The sequence below is a fragment of the Leopardus geoffroyi genome, chromosome A1 (genome assembly GCF_018350155.1).
Source record: "Leopardus geoffroyi isolate Oge1 chromosome A1, O.geoffroyi_Oge1_pat1.0, whole genome shotgun sequence".
NCBI classification, from domain to species: Eukaryota; Metazoa; Chordata; class Mammalia; order Carnivora; family Felidae; genus Leopardus; species Leopardus geoffroyi.
The window spans coordinates 123,905,991-123,924,023 of record NC_059326.1 but is presented as its reverse complement, the minus strand read 5'-3'; the positions used below and the strand labels follow the sequence as shown (position 1 = coordinate 123,924,023).

At 36.0% G+C, this 18,033-nt stretch overlaps 1 protein-coding gene across 8 annotated transcripts in view; it reads left to right on the top strand.

Moving 5' to 3' along the window:
* Positions 1–18,033, top strand: part of SLC38A9 (solute carrier family 38 member 9) — an 86,383-nt gene that overhangs the window by 49,229 nt on the left and 19,121 nt on the right. For all 8 annotated transcript variants that reach the window (XR_006715932.1, XM_045493476.1, XM_045493435.1 and 5 more), the window contains 2 exons: positions 1,854–1,961; positions 16,671–16,777. Coding sequence is in view for 7 of the 8 variants with exons in the window: in XM_045493476.1 (XP_045349432.1) it covers positions 1,854–1,961; positions 16,671–16,777 (215 nt within the window). In the remaining variant the exon portion in view is untranslated. The remainder of the gene's footprint in view (positions 1–1,853; positions 1,962–16,670; positions 16,778–18,033) is intronic.

Below are 18,033 nucleotides of genomic sequence, written 5' to 3'. Positions count from 1 at the left end.
TCTTTGTGGAGTTTGGCACAGAGGAAAATGTAGATGACCATTTTAAGTCCAAGTTCTTTTTTTTAAAGATGAGTTACTGGATTTCCTGTTCTATCCTTACTGAAACACTATTCCTCATTTCTTCTGTGGGTACAATTAGAGGAAACATTAAGATTTCAGGAGGAGAGATCCATACTGGATATTATAGGAATTCTCAATCCTAAGGATTGGAATCATTAGAACTTACTAAGGGAGGTTATGGAATATTTTTTTCCTATGGTTTCTATTTAAAAGTATAGCACAGAATTATCACCTTCTGACCTGGGATATCTTTTTTATCTAACTCAACCTGCCCAGCTTTATTCTGCTTTTGCCATCCTCCTCAGTGATTTCTCTCTACTGGAGAGAAAAGCCCTCTTTAAAGGAAGAGACTTCTTACTGTGAGCCCTGTTTTACGGAAATTTCTGAAATCACTGAAGAAATTTCAGAAATTTTAGCATCGTTAAAGGAATGTTTTCACTTTTTTTTTTTTTTTTTTTTTGCAGCACTTTTGCAACAGTGAGCTTTTAGACGGTGAAAGGAACCCCTAATGAAAGCTTAGATCTGGTTAACTAAAGACAAGGATAACATTCATAAAAAATTGATAACCCCAAATAAACCATAGGATTTCACCTCATCCCTATAGATCTGATCTCCTGGTAGGCCCTAGAGTATAAAATAATTAGATTACTCATCACATCAAGGAGCTAGCTTTTTGAGTTTCAGAAAACCAAAGTAGGAGGTAAGGGTATTTTTCTATACCTCTCTGTCTCACAATAGGATTCACTACAAGACTGCCATAGACACCCACAGAGAATGAAAAGTTGTGGTTATATAAGCTTTGGCCTCTTGTTTTTATTCTTTCTGAATCAGCTAATCTGCAAACCCAGAGTAGCTCATTTGTGGTTTCCTGATTTGCTTGCCGACTTTCCTATGGAACAGATCTTTAAAAGTTGGCATATAAATTTATAGAAATATTTGTTAAACAATCACAAAACTTGTAACCAGGTTGATTATGTTCCACCTCCTTAAGGATATTTTGCTTTTGCCCTTGTTCTTGATACTCTCCCTTTCTTTTAAAACTGTAGCTTCTTTACAGAAATTTTTATCTAATTCTTAAAGAAAGAAACCTACTTGAATTTCCTGACTCTACTCCATAATGACTGGATTTAACTCCTTAAAGGAATAATTCTTTAACTTCTAGATTACCAGAAGCTGTGAATGTCCACCTCACCCTGTGTATAAATACCTATGAGTAGAATCTGTAATCTTTTCATCTAATAGGTAGTACTGCCTAGTTGAAACCTTATCCAGATACGACCTCAGAGTGCTCATGGATTATTTGGCTTATCACCTTTCTCAAATAGGTTTATAATCCACAGTCACTACTTTTCTTTCTCTACTTTCTTACCATCTTTCAGTAAATACTGTGGCAGACTTTTCCTGCTTATTGACTATCTCTGATATTTCCAATACAAAGAATAAGAGTCAGTTTGATGTTGGTTTTTTCTCCTATGTAACCATACAGTTTTGTAATGAATTCTTTGCATGTATCCTCCACTTAACTCATAAATAAATTAGACAGTCTTGCCTTCTTCAGTATATGAGCTACCTTCATCTAGTTCTTAGGCCCACTATATAATGTTTTGCTTTGTTTTCTGAAAACTCACATAGCTGGTTTCTGTTCTTTAGATCACACCTGGGTTTTAGTGGGCATAATCCATGAAGGTAATAATTTTCCAAACTTTGCTGAGAATATAGAAACAAAGCTTAATTTTAAAATAGTCTGTAAAATACACAAAAATGATCAATGGTTTCTGAATTTTTTCTCACAGGCACAGTATCTGTTCTCTATTTGATTTTCCTTGTCACCTTGAAGGCCATTCGCTTGGGATTTCATTTGGAATTTCATTGGTTTATGCAAACAGAATATTTTGTACCAGGTGAGCTGTTTTGGTCAAATAAAGAATCAGTAAATTACAAAAAAATGTGACCTTTAGTTAACTATTGTTAAAGTATTGCTATCATAAAACAAATAGTGGTATTTTTTGAACGAGCACTGTTTATTAATGCTTAATATTAAGCTAAAAACAGGGATACAATTGAAATATCTCTGCTTTTCTTTCAATTAGGAGTAACCAGGGTCTGTTGTCCTTTCTGCTTTAGAATTGAAGTTCACTGAAGTTATAATGCAATTGAAAAATCAAGAACTCATTTTCTAGACTTTTCTGTGAAAGTACACCCTTAGAATTTCAGAGATTTAGAACCTGGTCAGTGTTAATATATGTAGATAATACTCTTCATTAACATCATTGTTCTCCTCATCGGTTTTTTTTAATTGTTTTTCAGGCTAATTAAGATGATAATTTTAAGTGTTCCCTCCCTCCTTTTTTCTCTCATGGTTATAAATTGGGAATTTCTTAAGTCACTCAAATTTAGAGGATTAGGAAGCAATGAATGGATAATGCTAAATGAGAGAACAGATTAAAAAATAGAAGTGAGTATTATACTAGTCTCCTGGAAACTAATAAAGAGAAAGTAGTACAAAATCCCCTTGTTTAGAGAGACTGCTTTCTTTCCATTCTTCACCTGTTAATTCAGGCAGTCTAGAATTCAAATTTATTTAGTATCTGATGTTACTCTCTAAAGTCAGCAATTATAATTGTCTACCACTCATTCTATTTCTCTTGTTACAACATTCCTGGGTTTTCCAGGTGTATTGAGTTGGTATTTGTTGAAAGTTGTTTGTTATGGTTACTTGTTTTCAGATCATCTTGGTGCATTAGCTTTGATTTTTTAATTTCTATAAGAAGTTCATAAGTCAGTGTCAATTCGGGATAAAGGAAATATTGGATCTTGAAAGGCATCCTTCTCTTTCAGTTTGTATTTAAAATTGAACACAGATGAAAATGGCAACATTAAGCTAGTGCTTCCATTCATTGATAAAAATAGTCCAGGATGTTTTTTTCTAAAATTAGATTCATACTGATTTATAGTAAGAGTCTTAGTGATAAATGTTTCTGCTAATGATAGGACATGAGAGAAATATGAATGAAAAAAAGAGAGTATAAATATTTAGAAGATGAAAAGGAGAACATATTTAAAAAGAGGTTAAGCCATTTATTTCACTTTTTTTTTTTTTTTTTGAGAGAGAGAGAGAGAGAGAGAATGAATGGGGAGAGGGAGGGTAGAGGGAGAGAGAGAAAGAATCTCAAGCAGGTTCCACACTCAGTGTAGAGTGTGACCCAGGGCTCTATCCCACAACCCTGGGATCGTGACCCAAGCCGAATCAAGAGTCGGACATGTAACCAACTGAGCCACCCAGACATCCCTCACTTAATTTCACTTTTAAATGATATGAAGGGAGAATCATGAGGATTAAAGAGGCTTGTGTTAATATTTATGGTCCTGAAACTGGTTACTTTATCATGATTGAAGAATTTCTTAGGAATGAAAATATAGCATAAATCTTTTTCAGTAAATCCTAATTTAATTAAGAGTCAGGGAACTTTGGAGGGTATGACTCTTTACTGTCCTGATGAAGAATTCACATAAACTTGTATTCTGATTGAATCTTTATTTATATACTTTTGTTACTTAAAATTCCTTTCTCAATTTAGTGGATCCCATTACTCTTCTTCCTAGGTAATTAGAAAATAATGAGAAAAAAAAATCTCCTCATGTATTTCATCCCATCCTGCCTGCCTCCAAGACTTTATTTCTGTAGTTATCCCTTCTGTCTTTTTAATCATGTATCATCAAAATTTTCCTTTACTCAATTATTCCTACCAGAATATAAATCTGTCTTTCAGTCTAAAAACAAAAGCTCATATGACCCTGCATTCCCCTCTAGCTGTTGCTTCCCTTTAAAGAAAAACTCTTTGAAAGAGTTTTCTGTGCTGTTTCTACTTCTCCTTCCATTTTGCCTTGAACTCATGTCTGTTAGGCTTTTGCCCCAGTCACTCCACTGACAACCAATAACTCCTTCTCTTCCTGCTCAACCTATCAGTAGCATGGGCACATTTGGTCACTGCTTCCATCTTGAAACATTTTCTATACTTAACCTCTAAAACCCCATTTTCTCTTGATTCTTCTACATGACTGCTCTTTCTCATATTTCTGACCGGTGAATTACGGAGTTATCCAGGGTTTTACTCAAGCCTCTTTTATCTCTACTCTTATTCTCTAAGTAATAGCATGTAGTCACCTGGCTTTATATATTGTGTATATGATGACTAGTCCCAATCTTATATCTCTAGCCCAGATCTCTCCCCTGAGATCCATACTCAAATACCTATCTGCCCCTTCTACATCTCCCCTTGGATGTCCACTGGGTATCTCAAATTGAAATTTATGAAAAACAAATACTTGTTTTATTCCTCATCCACCCCCATCCCTCCAACCTGCTTAACCTTGCTCTCCCTGGTTTCTGTAATTTAGAAAGTTGTAGCTCCAGTTTTCCACTTGCTCAGGCCCAAAACTTTGGAGTCATACTTGACTGTTCTTTTTTTTTTCCCCACCCTACATGTCTGCAAAGCATGTCAGCTGTACTTTTAAAATAAATCGAGGGCGCTTGGGTGGCTCAGTCGGTTAAGTGGCCGACTTTGGCTCAGGTCATGATCTTGCGGTCCGTGAGTTCGAGCCCCGCGTCGGCCTCTGTGCTGACAGCTCAGAGCCTGGAGCCTGTTTCAGATTCTGTGTCTCCCTCTGTTTGACTCTCCCCCGTTCATGCTCTGTCTGTCTCTCTCTGTCTCAAAAATAAATAAACGTTAAAAAAAAAATTTTTTTTTAAAAAGAAAATAAAGTAAATCGAGAATCTGACTACTTCTTTTTTTTTTTTTAACGTTTATTCCTTTTTGAGAGACAGAGATGGAGTGTGAGGGAGGAAGGGCAGAGAGAGAGAGACAGAGACAGAATCTGAAGCAGGCTCCAGGCTCCGAGCTGTCAGCACAGCTGTGCGGGGCTCGAACCCACAAATTGTGAGACCATGACCTGAGCCAAAGTCGGACGCCCAACCAACTGAGCCATCCAGGTGCCCCAGAGAATCTGACTACTTCTTACCATTTCCACCAAAAAGAATTGTGTCAAGATGCTAATTTCTCATCTGGATTTTTATAGTAGCCTCTTAACTAGTCTCACCCTTTCTACTCTGTCTCCCCTTCAGTAGTCTTGTTCTACCCCTAGCAGCCAGAGTGATGTTTTTAAAACACAACGTCCATAAGCCTCTAACGGTTTCCCTTCTCATTCAGAATAAAGCAAGTCTTTATCATAGTCTTGGTCCTATATGATCTGACTCCTGGCTTTCTCTCTGCTATCATTCCCTACTACTCTCCTACTTATTTAGTCTACTCCAGCCACACTGTCTTCCCTGCTGTTCCACAAGAATGGCAAGCATGCTTGTGTCCCCAAGTCCTTGCACTGTTAACTGTGTACACAATGCCCTTGTCTTTTCACAGGTATCCATATGGTTAGTATCATTAGAGAGGCCTTCCTTGGCTTCCTGCCCACTCCCACCTCTACCAAATCTTATATGCAAATATTCCTGGTCATCTATATCTTTTAAGTTCTTAATTCTGATATGAATTGGCATATTAAGGGGTATCTGTTTTTGTAATCTATTTGGGTCCTAAGTTTCAGATAGAAAGTAGCAGAACATAACAAACATTTCTAAAAATGTTTCCAAATTTATTTGTTTCTTAAATTCAGAGATTGAAAGTTCACTTGGTAAGGAATACCTGTATTTTTTTTTAACCTGTGTATCTGTCTCCCTTAAGAAGAATATTAGCTCCTGAGAAAAGAAATGTTTCTTTGTTTTTGTTTTCTATAATTCTCTATTACTATTGTACCCCCAAGGCCTATAATAATTCCAAGGGCATAGTGAGTAGTCACTAAACAATGTTGAATGAATAAATGTGTTTATCCCTACTCCTCCCTAAATGTCATTAAAACAACAGTAAGGAAGTAACAAACAAAGGGGACTGTAGAAGAGACAACAGCAGGCAAGAGATAGCAACAGATTGTTAGATGCTGGCAAACTGAAAGATGGTTAGACTGACAGCAAAGTAGACAAAGCTGAAATGTAAGTACGTATAGAGCGGGATTCCACTACAGAGGAAGCCGTTTTGAGCTACGCATTGAAACCCTCAGTATTTGAAGGTTTTTGGGTCACTCACAAAGCAAGAGTAAGGAAAAGGGCCTAAAATGGATAGAATTCCCTGAAAGTTTACATCAGGAGTAGTTGTATTATAAACCCCTTTCCTCCTCAACCTAGCAAGAAATGGAAGACTGAATAGTCAGGCTCAGAACTCAGGCTCTCCAAATACAACAAAGGGTGGAAAAAAGGCTCTAGTCTGAAAACAGGGACTAAGCGAAAGTGTATATGCTGAATGGTGAGAAGGTCCTCCCTCCCTGTACCCCTCCAATTCTCTTCTCTTTACTCTTTGGCTCCCAGAATGCTGACAACATAGAATAACAAAGGATTCTCCTCTGTAGAAACTGACAAACCCAAGAGGAAAGACCTAGAGTCTTGGATATTTGGGTTCTCCCAAAGAAATGGCAAGTACCTTGCTTGTATCAGACCATTTAGATGTTTACTAAGTATACATTTTTTTAGTGCTTCACTTTTAAATATTAAACAACAGACAAAGATCACTAGATATTTGTGGAAAGCCTCTTACATGAAAACAAAACTGGGGCAAGAGGGAGGACCTTGAAGGGACAAGAAGAATAAGAGGGAACAAAAGAAAAAACTTTCAAAAAATTACCTTCTCAAAGTGACACAGGACAGTGATATATCCATGAAATAGTATTTGGATGCCAAGGAAGGAAAAAAAAGGAGGTACCTTGGTCTTAGAAACCAAAAATATAGTAGATGGGGCGCCTGGGTGGTTCAGTCGGTTAAGTGTCAGGCTCTTGATTTTGGCTCAGGTCATGAACTCATGGTCCTGAGATTAAGCCTTGTGTTAGGCTCTGAGCTGAGTGTAGAGTGTACCTAAGATTCTGTCTCCTTCTCCCTTTGCCCCTACCCCACTCTTATGTGCATGTACACACACACACACACACACACACACACACTCTCTCTCTCTCTCTCTCTCTCTCTCTCAAAAAAAAAAAAAGAAAAGAAAGAAAAAGAAACCAAAAATATAATGGAAATTAAGAATGCAAAGAAAATTTGGAAGATAAAGCTAACTTCCCAAAATTATATTAGAAATCATGGATGTATGGGAGGAAAAAAGGGAGAGAAGAAGGAGGGAAGGAAGCAAGGAAGGAAAGGAAAGAAGGAAGGAAGGAAGGAAAAACAGAAACGATAAGAAAATTAGAGCATTAATCCAGGTAGCCCAATAATGAAAAATAGTTCCAAGGAACAAAGAATATGAAGGGGGAAGAAATTATCAACGAAATAATTAAACTTTCCTGCAAACCGAAAAACATGAGTTTCTAGATGTACAGGACCCAAAGTGCCCAGCACTGTGAATGAAACCCATACCAGAGCATATCATCATAAGATTTTAGAACACCACAGATAAAGAGAAGACCCTGAAAGCTTCTATGGATGAAGGATAGGTCTGTAAAAAAGGTCTGGGTTCAGAATAGTATCAGACTTTAGTAACTCCAAAAGCTAGAAAAGTGTCATGAAGGTCTCAGAATAAATTATTTTAACCTAAAATTTCCAATCCTACCATACCCTCACTGAAGTGGTAGAGTACAATAAAGCTATTTTCAGAAAGTAAAGTCTCACAAAATTTTACCTTCCATGCACTCTTTCTCACAAAAAACTGCAAAATGTGCTCCACCAAAAAGCAGTAAGTTGCAAACTCCTCTGAGTGGCAGTGAAGGGATATCCTAGGAAACAGCTGTGCAGCAGGCCTAGCGAGCACCCTGCCCAGACCACAGCAGCAGACAGAGCACCCCAGGAAACAATTTTTCCAAAAGGAAAATGAAATGGAAAAGATTGTTTGATGTGTTGTATGGATAGAGTGGGTAAAGTTTTACCATTCTTCTGGAGAGTTTGGGGAAAAATTAGTGTTAACTAGACAGGCAACCAAAAAGTAGAAACCTCCATATCTCCATAAAAACGGGCCAACAAAAGTATGTTTATATAAGAAAACATAATAATAACTGAATAGTACAGAATAACCATGAAAATTAAAACACTGAATATTGATTTTGTAAAATCAAAATTTGAATTGTGATTATATGGAGGGGTTAGAGATGGGAAAATGTGAGTGATGGTAGTAATAGAAAAGGACTAAAGTCTTCAGGTAGAAAAGCAATGGATTATGTCTAAAATTTTAAAAATAAGGGAAAAGGAATATAAGCATATTAACAATAAGTTATAATTAGTTACCTCTAGGAAACAAGATTTAGGATGGGAGGTATGAAGCAAGAGAATACTGTTTTTTTGTTGGGAGCCCTGGAATACTATTTAACTTTTAACAATTAGCACACATTTAAGACTGCTGTTAAGAATACATTTTAACAATGAAAACCTATTAAATGGTTTGGAACTGATTTCACAAAGATTTCAGACACTGATATTCAAGGATTATGGGGTGATTGTCCATTTGATAGCAGCATTGTGTTCATATGCAACCAGAAAAAAATAATTTTCTAACTACATATGATTTAAATAGTTTTGTTATTAATGTTATTAGAGGCAGACTGCATTCTACTGTGCATTCATTGATGCTTAATAATGTCTCCAAACATAATGGAATTTTTCTTTTCGTATTTTTAATGTGTAGGCCTTACCATTTTTTTGTTTTTGCTTTTGAACTTTTTATTGAAGCATAACATACACATATAAAAGTGCACAACTCATAAGTATACATCACAAAGAACATACTAGATACCTAGCACCAGATAAAAAACTAGCACTCCAGAAGTCCCATTCAGTATGCCTACCAGCCACTGTCTCCCTACAGTGATAACCACTGTTCTAACTTCTAGCCCTAAAGGGGGTTGTCTGTTGTTTTTTTAACATCACGTAAAAGGAATATAGAACATACATTCTTTTGTGTCTGGCTTCTTCCAATCAACATTATACTGTGATACTGATCCATATTATGTCTGTAGTTCATTCATTCTCACTGGTATCTTACTATATAACTATATGCACCATTTGTTTTATCTTTTACTGTTAAGGGACATTTGTCTCCAGTTGTTTAGTATTATGTTTATTGCAGTACTCTATTCTCCTACATATCTTTGATGAAAATATGCCAGCTTTCTCTTGAGTATTAACCTACGAGTGGAATTGTGAGGTTAGAGGGTATGCGTATACTCTGCTTTGGTAGATATTACCAAATGGCTTTCCAAAATGGTTGTACACTAAAATGGGTGAAGTGCATATGAATTATATATCAGTAAAACTGTTGAAAAGAATTTCAGGGTTTTTTTCAAATGTTTATTTTAGAGAGAGACAGACAGGATGAGCGGGGGAGGGGCAGAGAGAGGGAAACACAGAATCTGAAGCAGGATCCAGGCTCTGAGCTGTCAGCACAGAGCCTGACACCAGTTTAAACTCACAGAATGCAAGATCATGACCTGGTACATAGTTGGACACTTAACCGACTGAGCCACCCAGGTGCCCCTCAGGTTTTTAGGAAAGATGCTCAAAAAGAGTTTTTGTTGGGGGCGCCTGGGTGGCTCAGTCGGTTGAGCGTCCGACTTCGGCTCAGGTCATGATCTCACAGTTCGTGGGTTCGAGCCCCGCATCAGGCTCTGTGCTGACCGCTTGCTCAGAGCCTGGAGCCTGCTTCAGATTCTGTGTCTCCTTCTCTCTCTGCCCCTCCCCCGCTCATGCTTTGTCTCACGCTGTTTCTCAAAAATAAATCAATGTAAAAAAAATTAAAAAAAAAAAAAAAAAGAGTTTTTGTTGGCTAATTGGAAAAAGCTGGATATTTATTCTAATTTGACAAACAACACTGGTATCACGTGACATAGTTAGAAAAGGATCAACTAACAAGTTGCTTCAGGAAGCATTTAATGGTAATAGGGGTTGACTGCTTTGAAAGACAGGAAAGATTAGCTATACTGAAGAGAGCTTATTGAAAACTAATAGATCTTAGCAAAAAGCAAAATCAGTTTGAAGAACAATTTAAAATCAGATTTTGACCACTGATAACAGCTGAAGTCCTTTATTCTGAATAGAAATTAATACCTCTGATTATGAGTCATACATTGTCAAAAAAGACATGGCTCACCGCCCTCCAGGAGCTTACAGTTGAGCAGTAAGACCAGTTTGTGAATTAATGATCATAATGCAGAGATATATAAAAGAGATGTAATAATATAGAGAAATTTCATGTAAGTAAGAATTAGAAATCAGGGGCACCTGAGGGTGGCTCAGTCAGTTGAACATCTGATTTTTGAGTTTGGCCTAGGCCATGATCCAGGGTCGTGGGATCAAGCTCCGAGTCATGCTTTGCTCTCTCTTTCTCCCTCTGCCCCTCTCCCCCACTTGCTCTCTCTCTCTAATAATAATAATAATAAAGAATTAGAAATTAGATATGGGTTCTAAAGAGAGAATGTTTTAAGGGCCAAGGAGTTCTTTAAATGAAGAATTGGAGGACGGGGTGTACTCCACATCAACAGAACAACATGTTTAAGCAATAGCTAAGGCCTGAGATAACATGACCCATTTAGGAAATTACAAGAATTTGGGAGGCTGCAGTGAAAGAATACTTGTTGGGGAAGTGACTGGAGATAAGGATAAAGAGGCAAAGCCCAATTATGAAGAGCTTTCTATTTAACTTAAAAATAACTTTAGTGGCTCAAACCATCTTTCTGTTTTATTTAAGGTTGGCTGAAGTAGGAGATAGTCCTCTATGTCTCCAGGAGGTCAGTAAGGTAGAGGAAAAGTAGTCATATAATTCCCTGCCTAAACATAGGATTCATAATGGAGCTGCTCCAGTCAAATTACTACTACTACTACTATTAATAATAATAATAATAATAATAATAATTAAAGCTGAGGTCAGAGGTGCTATAGCCTCATTTATTCCCTCTCTCTGAATCAACAATATGTAGAAAAGCAGTGTTAATGAAAACACTGTCAGAACCTGGGGATATAGCTAAAGTACTGCTGAGGTGATAATTCACAGCTGGGTGATGAGTGATCTAGTTTGTATATTGTTGGCTCCTTTGACATAAATAAATTGACCATAAATGTGTGGATATACTTCTGGGGACTCTTTTCTGTTCCATTGATCTCTTTGTCTCTTTTTTGCCAGTACCATACAGTTTTGATTACTATACCTTTGTCCTGTAGTTTGAATCTGAGATTGTGATGCCTTCAGCTTTATTTTTCCTCGAGACTGCTTTGGCTTGGGGGTCTTTTGTGGTGTCATATACATTTTAGGATTGTTTGTTCTATTTCTGTGAATAATGCCATTGGAATTTTAATAGGGATTACACTGAATTGCTTTAGGTGGCATGCGTATTTTAACAATAATAATTCTTCAAATACATGGAGATGGCATATCTTTCCATTTATTTCCATTTGTGTCTTCTTCAATTTCTTTCATTACTCTCAGTTTTACCTTATAGGCCTTTCACCTCTTTGGTTAAATTTATTCTTAAGTACTTTATTCTTTTTGATGCTATTGTAAATGTGATTGTTTTCTTAATTTCTCTTTCTAATGGTTCATTGTTAGTGTATAGAAGTACAATCTATACTTCTATAGAGTGGCTCAGAGTGTGACTTCAACTCAAGGCATGATCTCGTGATTCATGAGTTTGAGCCCCACATCGGGCTCTGCATTGCACTAACAGTGCAAAACCTGCTTAGGATTCTCTGTATCCCTCTCTCTCTGCCCCTCCCCCACTCGCACTGTCTTTCTTAAAAATAAAGAAATATAAGCTTAAGAAAAAAAGAAATGCAACAGGTTTTTGTGTGTTGATTTTGTATCCTGAAATTTTACTGAATTTATTTCTTAGTTCTAACAGTTCTTTGGTGGAGTCTTTAGAGTATTCTATAGGCAATATACTGTCATCTGCAAATAGGGACACTTTTACTTCTTCCTTCCTGATTTGGGTGCCTTTTATTTCTTTTTCTTGTTTAATTGCTGTGGCTAGGATTTCTAGTACTATGCTGAATAAGAATGGTGAGAGTGAGCATCCTTGTCTTGTTCCTAATCTTGGTGAGGAAGATTTCAGCTTTTCATTGTTGAGTATGATGTTGGTCATGCCCTTTATTACATTGATGTACATTCCCTCCATACCCAGTTTGTTGAGAGTGTGTATCATAAATGGATGTTGAAATTTGTAAAACGCTTCTTCTGCATCCATTGAGATGACCATATGATTTTTTATCCCTCGTTTTATTAATGTGGGGTATTAACTGATTGATTTGTAGATGTTGAACTCTCCTTGCATCCCTCAAATAAATCCCACTTAATCGTGCTATATTATTCTTTTAATGTATTATTGAAAACAGTTTGCTAATGTTTTGTTGAGGATTTTTGCATCTGTGTTCATCACGGATACTGGCCTGTAATTTTCTTGTAGTGTCCTTGTCTGGATTTGATATCAGGGTAATATTGCCCTCATAAAGTGAGTTTACAAGTGTTCCCTCCTCTTTTATTTTTTGGAAGAGTTTAAAAAGGATTAGTATTGGGGCGCCTGGGTGGCGCAGTCGGTTAAGCGTCCGACTTCAGCCAGGTCACGATCTCGCGGTCCGTGAGTTCGAGCCCCGCGTCGGGCTCTGGGCTTATGGCTCAGAGCCTGGAGCCTGTTTCCGATTCTGTGTCTCCTTCTCTCTCTGCCCCTCCCCCGTTCATGCTCTGTCTCTCTCTGTCCCAAAAAAATAAATAAAAAACGTTGAAAAAAAAAAAAAGATTAGTATTAATTCTTCTTCAAATATTTGGTAGAAATCACCAGTGAAGACATCTGGTCCTGCCTAGACTTACTTGTCTTTATTGAGAGATTTTTTATTACTGATTCAATCTCCTCAGTAGAAACTGGTGTGTTCATATTTTCTATTTATGATTCAGTCTTGGTAGTTTGTATGTTTCTAATAATGTATTAATTTCTTCTAAATTGTCTAATTTGTTGGTGTGTATTTGTTTACAGTAGTCTCTTATAGATTTTTATTACTGTAGTATCACTTGTGAAGTCTTCTCTTTCATTTATTTTTTTTTAATTTTTAAATTTTATTTTTGGAGAGAGAGAGAGCACATGAATGGGAGAGAGGGGCAAAGGGAGAGAAAGAGAGAGAATCCCAAGTGGGCTCCACACCCAATTTAGGGCTCAATCCCATGACCCCGAGATCATGACCTGAGCCAAAATCAAAAGTCAGACAGTCAACTGACTGAGCCCCCCCAGGTGCCCTATTTATAATTTAAGTCCTCTCTCTTTTTTCTTGTTTAATACAGCTAAAGGTTTGTCTGTTTTGTTTATCTTTAAAAAAAAAAAAAAAGCTCTTAATTTTATTGATCTTTTCTGTTGTCTATTTAGTGTCCATTTCATTTATTTCTGCTCTCCTCTCATTTCTACCCTCTTGTTATTTTTACTTTCTTCTACTACTTGAGGTTAATTTGTTCTTTTTTCTTACTATTACTTGAGGTATAAAGTTGGGTTGTTTATTTGAGCTCTTGTTTTCTAATGTAGATGTTTATTACTATAATTTTCCCTCTTAGAACTGTTTTTGCTTCATCTTTTAAGTTTTGATATATTGTGTTTCCATTTTCATTTGTCTCAAGATATTGATATCTCTTTTGATTCCTTCTTTGGCTCATTGGTTGTTCAGTAACATGTTATTTAATCTCCCCATTTGTGAACTATCCATTTTTTTTTTCCTGTAATTGATTTCTAGTTTCATACCATCATTGGAAAAGATGCTTGGTATGATTTCAAGCCTCTTAAATTTGAGATATGTTTTATAGGCTAACATGTGATGTATCCTGGAGATGTTCCATGTGCACTTGAGAAGAATGTGTATTCTTTTATTGGATGGAATGTTCTGGAAATGTCTGTTAAGTACATCTGGTGTAATGTGTCATTTAAATCCAATATTTCCTTTTTGATTTTCTCTCTGGATTATCTATTCAATGTTGAAAGTGTAGTATTGAAATCTTACACTTTTATTGTATTATTATCTATTTCTCCCATCAGATCTGTTCATATTTCCTTTATACATTTAGGTGTTTTTATGTTGGGAGCATAAATATTTGCAAATGTTATACCTTCTTGATGAGCTGATCCCTTTATTATTATATAATGACCTTCTTTGTTTCTTATTACAGTCTTAGATTTAAAGTCTATTTTGTCAGATATACATATAGCCCTGCTTTCTTTTGGTTTACATTTGCATGGAATATCTTTTTCCATCCCATCACTTTCATTCTATTTGTATGCTTAGTGCTGAAGTGAGTCTCTTGGAGGCAGCATCTGGTTGGGTCTTATTTTATCCATTCAGCCACTCTGTGTCTTTTGGTTGGAGAATTTAGTCCATTTACATTTAAAATAATTATTGATAGGTGTAGACTTAATACTGCCATTTTATTAATCGATTTCTGGTTGTTTTGTAATTTCTTTGTTTCTTTCTCTTTTGCTCTCTTCCTTTGTGATTTGATGACTTTGAATTTTTACCGAAGAGTTTTTCTATTGTTTCTCTGCAAAGAATATGGTCATGTGAATAATATTTTATCATCTTTCTAAAAATGGTACCTCTGTTACTATTACATATATATAATGCTGACTGTTGATCTGAAGTGATGAGGTTATCCTTGAATGCACAATTTATTAAGAGTTGATTTTGGGGGAGGGTGCCTGGCTGGTTAAGTCAATAGGGTGTGCAACTCTTGATCTCCATGTTGTAAGTTCGAGCTCCACGTTGAGTGTAGACTACTTAAAAATCTAAAAAACTTTTTTAAAAAGCTGATTTTTTTAAAGCAGAAGTTGGAGTTACCTCCACATTTTATTTTATTGGTTACATGTAAAAAATTTTAAAGATTACAGGCAGTAAAGGGGAGAATTTTCTTAAGAAAAATATACTTGAAATTGTTTCCACAAATAAAAATTCAGATAAAAGATAACAGACCAACAAAAACTTAACAGAAAACTAAAGTGTATAATTTTTAATATCTTACATCTTGATTTCTTTTAGAAGCTAGTGCTTAATTCTTATTTTCTTTACTAAAATATTATGGCAAAAAGTCAGTAGACTTTCTTTTCTTGTTTCTACTTTTTACACAAGGAATCTCCCCAAGATGACTTGTTCTCTACTTTGTCATCTACTCTGTCCAGATCTAGCACTGTTTTCATGTAAATCAAGGCCTTATTCCCCATTACAGCATTTTTTTTCATTTTTGTGTTAGTAGACCTCAAAGACAGAAAATAACAATGCTTTTGAAATATTGTCTTATTATTCTTATTTCATCGTAACTTTGGACTTATTGTAGAAAATTAAGAGAATATGGGTAAGTGTTTAATTTAAAATAAATCCCACTAGTCATGGGGTGGCTCAGTTGTTTGGGCATCTGACTCTTGATTTCACCTCAAGTCACGATTTCATGGTTTGTGAGTTCAAGCCCCATGTTGGGCCATGTGCTGACAGCATGGAGCCTGCTTGGGATTCTCTCTCTCCCTCTCTTTATGTCCCTCTGCCACTTGGGCGCTCTCTCTCTCTCTCTCTCTCTCTCTCTCTCAAAGTAAATAAATATTTAAAAAATAAAATAAATCCCATTAGTCAGAAGTAACCACTATTTAAATTTTTGTGATTATCTCTCCATTTTTGTTCTATGCATATATATATATATATATATATATATATATATATATATATATACACACACACACATATATGCACACAAAATATTTTTAAAAAAATTTTTTTTCAACGTTTATTTATTTTTGGGACAGAGAGAGACAGAGCATGAACGGGGGAGGGGCAGAGAGAGAGGGAGACACAGAATCAGAAACAGGCTCCAGGCTCCGAGCCATCAGCCCAGAGCCTGACGTGGGGCTCGAACTCACGGACCGCGAGATCGTGACCTGGCTGAAGTCGGACGCTTAACCGACTGCGCCACCCAGGCGCCCCAACACACAAAATATTTTAAATAAATGTAAAATCATACTATGCATGCTACTTAAATCATGTACATTTGCCTTGGTGTTAAATAATTATCTAGAGCATAATTCATACATACTGTATACCATTGAGCAACTGTATCATAGTTTAACCATTCCCCTCTGTAGACATTTAAATTATTTCTAGTATTTTTAAGCAATGCTTTTTTAGACTAGCCTTTGAAAAATTTTAGATGACTAATTCTCCCTTTTCTGATTCATTTTCTAAAAGTGTTTTTCTGACAGATTCAAATATTAGAAGAGGAAGACCTTTAGAGTTAGACCTAAAATTGAATCCTGCTTCACCACACATTAGTTGTGTGACCAAACAGGAATATCTGATATAAAGTACCCTCACAGAGTAGTCTTCTCTTGATTCCTTTTTTTGTTTTGTTTTGTTTTCAAGTACTTTGCTCAAGTATAATGCTAGTCTTGAGGAACTTTGTAAAGGCATTTTAATGTTATTATTCCCTGGATAAAGGAAGGACAACTAATTTTTCATAATCAACTTTTGGCCACTAACATTCATTTTCTACTTGTCAGTTTTAATGTGGGGTTTTTTCACTCTCTTTTTCTCCTAGAGATAAGATTTCAGTTTCCACAGCTGACTGGAGTGCTTACCCTTGCTTTCTTTATTCATAATTGTATTATCACACTCTTGAAGAACAACAAGAATCAAGAAAATAATGTGAGTAATTGTCAGAGGAATTACATTTTGTTTTTGGATCTTAATTCTTAAATTTAAACCATAGAGCAGTGGTCTGAACAAACTTTTTCTGTAAATGTTTTGATGGTAAATATGTTAGGCCTGTGGGCCATACAGTCTTTGTTACAACTACCTAACCCTGCTGCTATGTGATGAAAGTAACCACAAACAATATTTAAGCAAATGGATGGCGGTTGTGTTTCAAGAAAACTTTATTTACAAAAACAAACAGTGGGCCAGATTTCATCATGGACCATAGTTTGTCAACTCCTGCTGTAGAGTAATTACTAAAAAAATAAAGAGGCATAGCTAATAGCCAACAGTGGTGATAAAGTCTTTTTTATCTAAAAGATCATGGAAGAAATGAAACAAAGAATAGGTGGGACAAATGGAAAACAAATAGCAAGATAATAGATTTAAACCCAGCCATGTTGGCAATAACTTTAAATATAAATGGTGTAAATGCTGCAATTAATGGATAACAGACTGGGGATGCCTAGGTGGCTCAGTCACTTAAGCATCTAACCTTTGATTTCAGGTCAGGTCACGATCTCATGGTTCATGAGTTCGAGCTCCACATTGGGCTCTGTGCCGACAGTGCAGACTCTGCTTGGGACTCTGTCTCTGCCTTTCTCTCTCGGTCTCTCAAAATAAGTAAAAACTTAAATATACATACGTGTGTGTGTGTGTGTGTGTGTGTGTATAATATATATGTGTGTGTGTGTGTGTGTGTATGTATATATATTACACCAAACTGATTAAAATACAAGACCTAACTACAGTTGACCTTGAACAGGGGTTAAATAAAGAGTGCTGACAGCTACACCCTCCACCGCCATAGTCATAAACTTGTATATAACTTTTCCCCAGAGCTTAATTGCTAATAGCCTACTGTTGACCAGAAACTTCATTGATAACATAGTTGATAAACACATATTTTTATGTGTTATGTATTTTATACTGTATTTTTATAATAAAGTAAGCTAGAGAAAGGAAAATGTTACTAAGAAAATCATAAGGAAGAGAAAATACATTTTTATTACTGAACTGAAACTGTTGGAAAAAATCTACATATAAGTGGACGTATGTAGTTCAAACCCCTGTTCCATGGTCAACTGTATGTGTTGTCTGGAAGAAACTTAGTTTAAATATAAAGATATGCCATGCAGACACTAGACATAAAAAAGGCAGGGTAACTGTTTTAATATCAGACAAAGTCAACTTCAGAACAAGGAGTG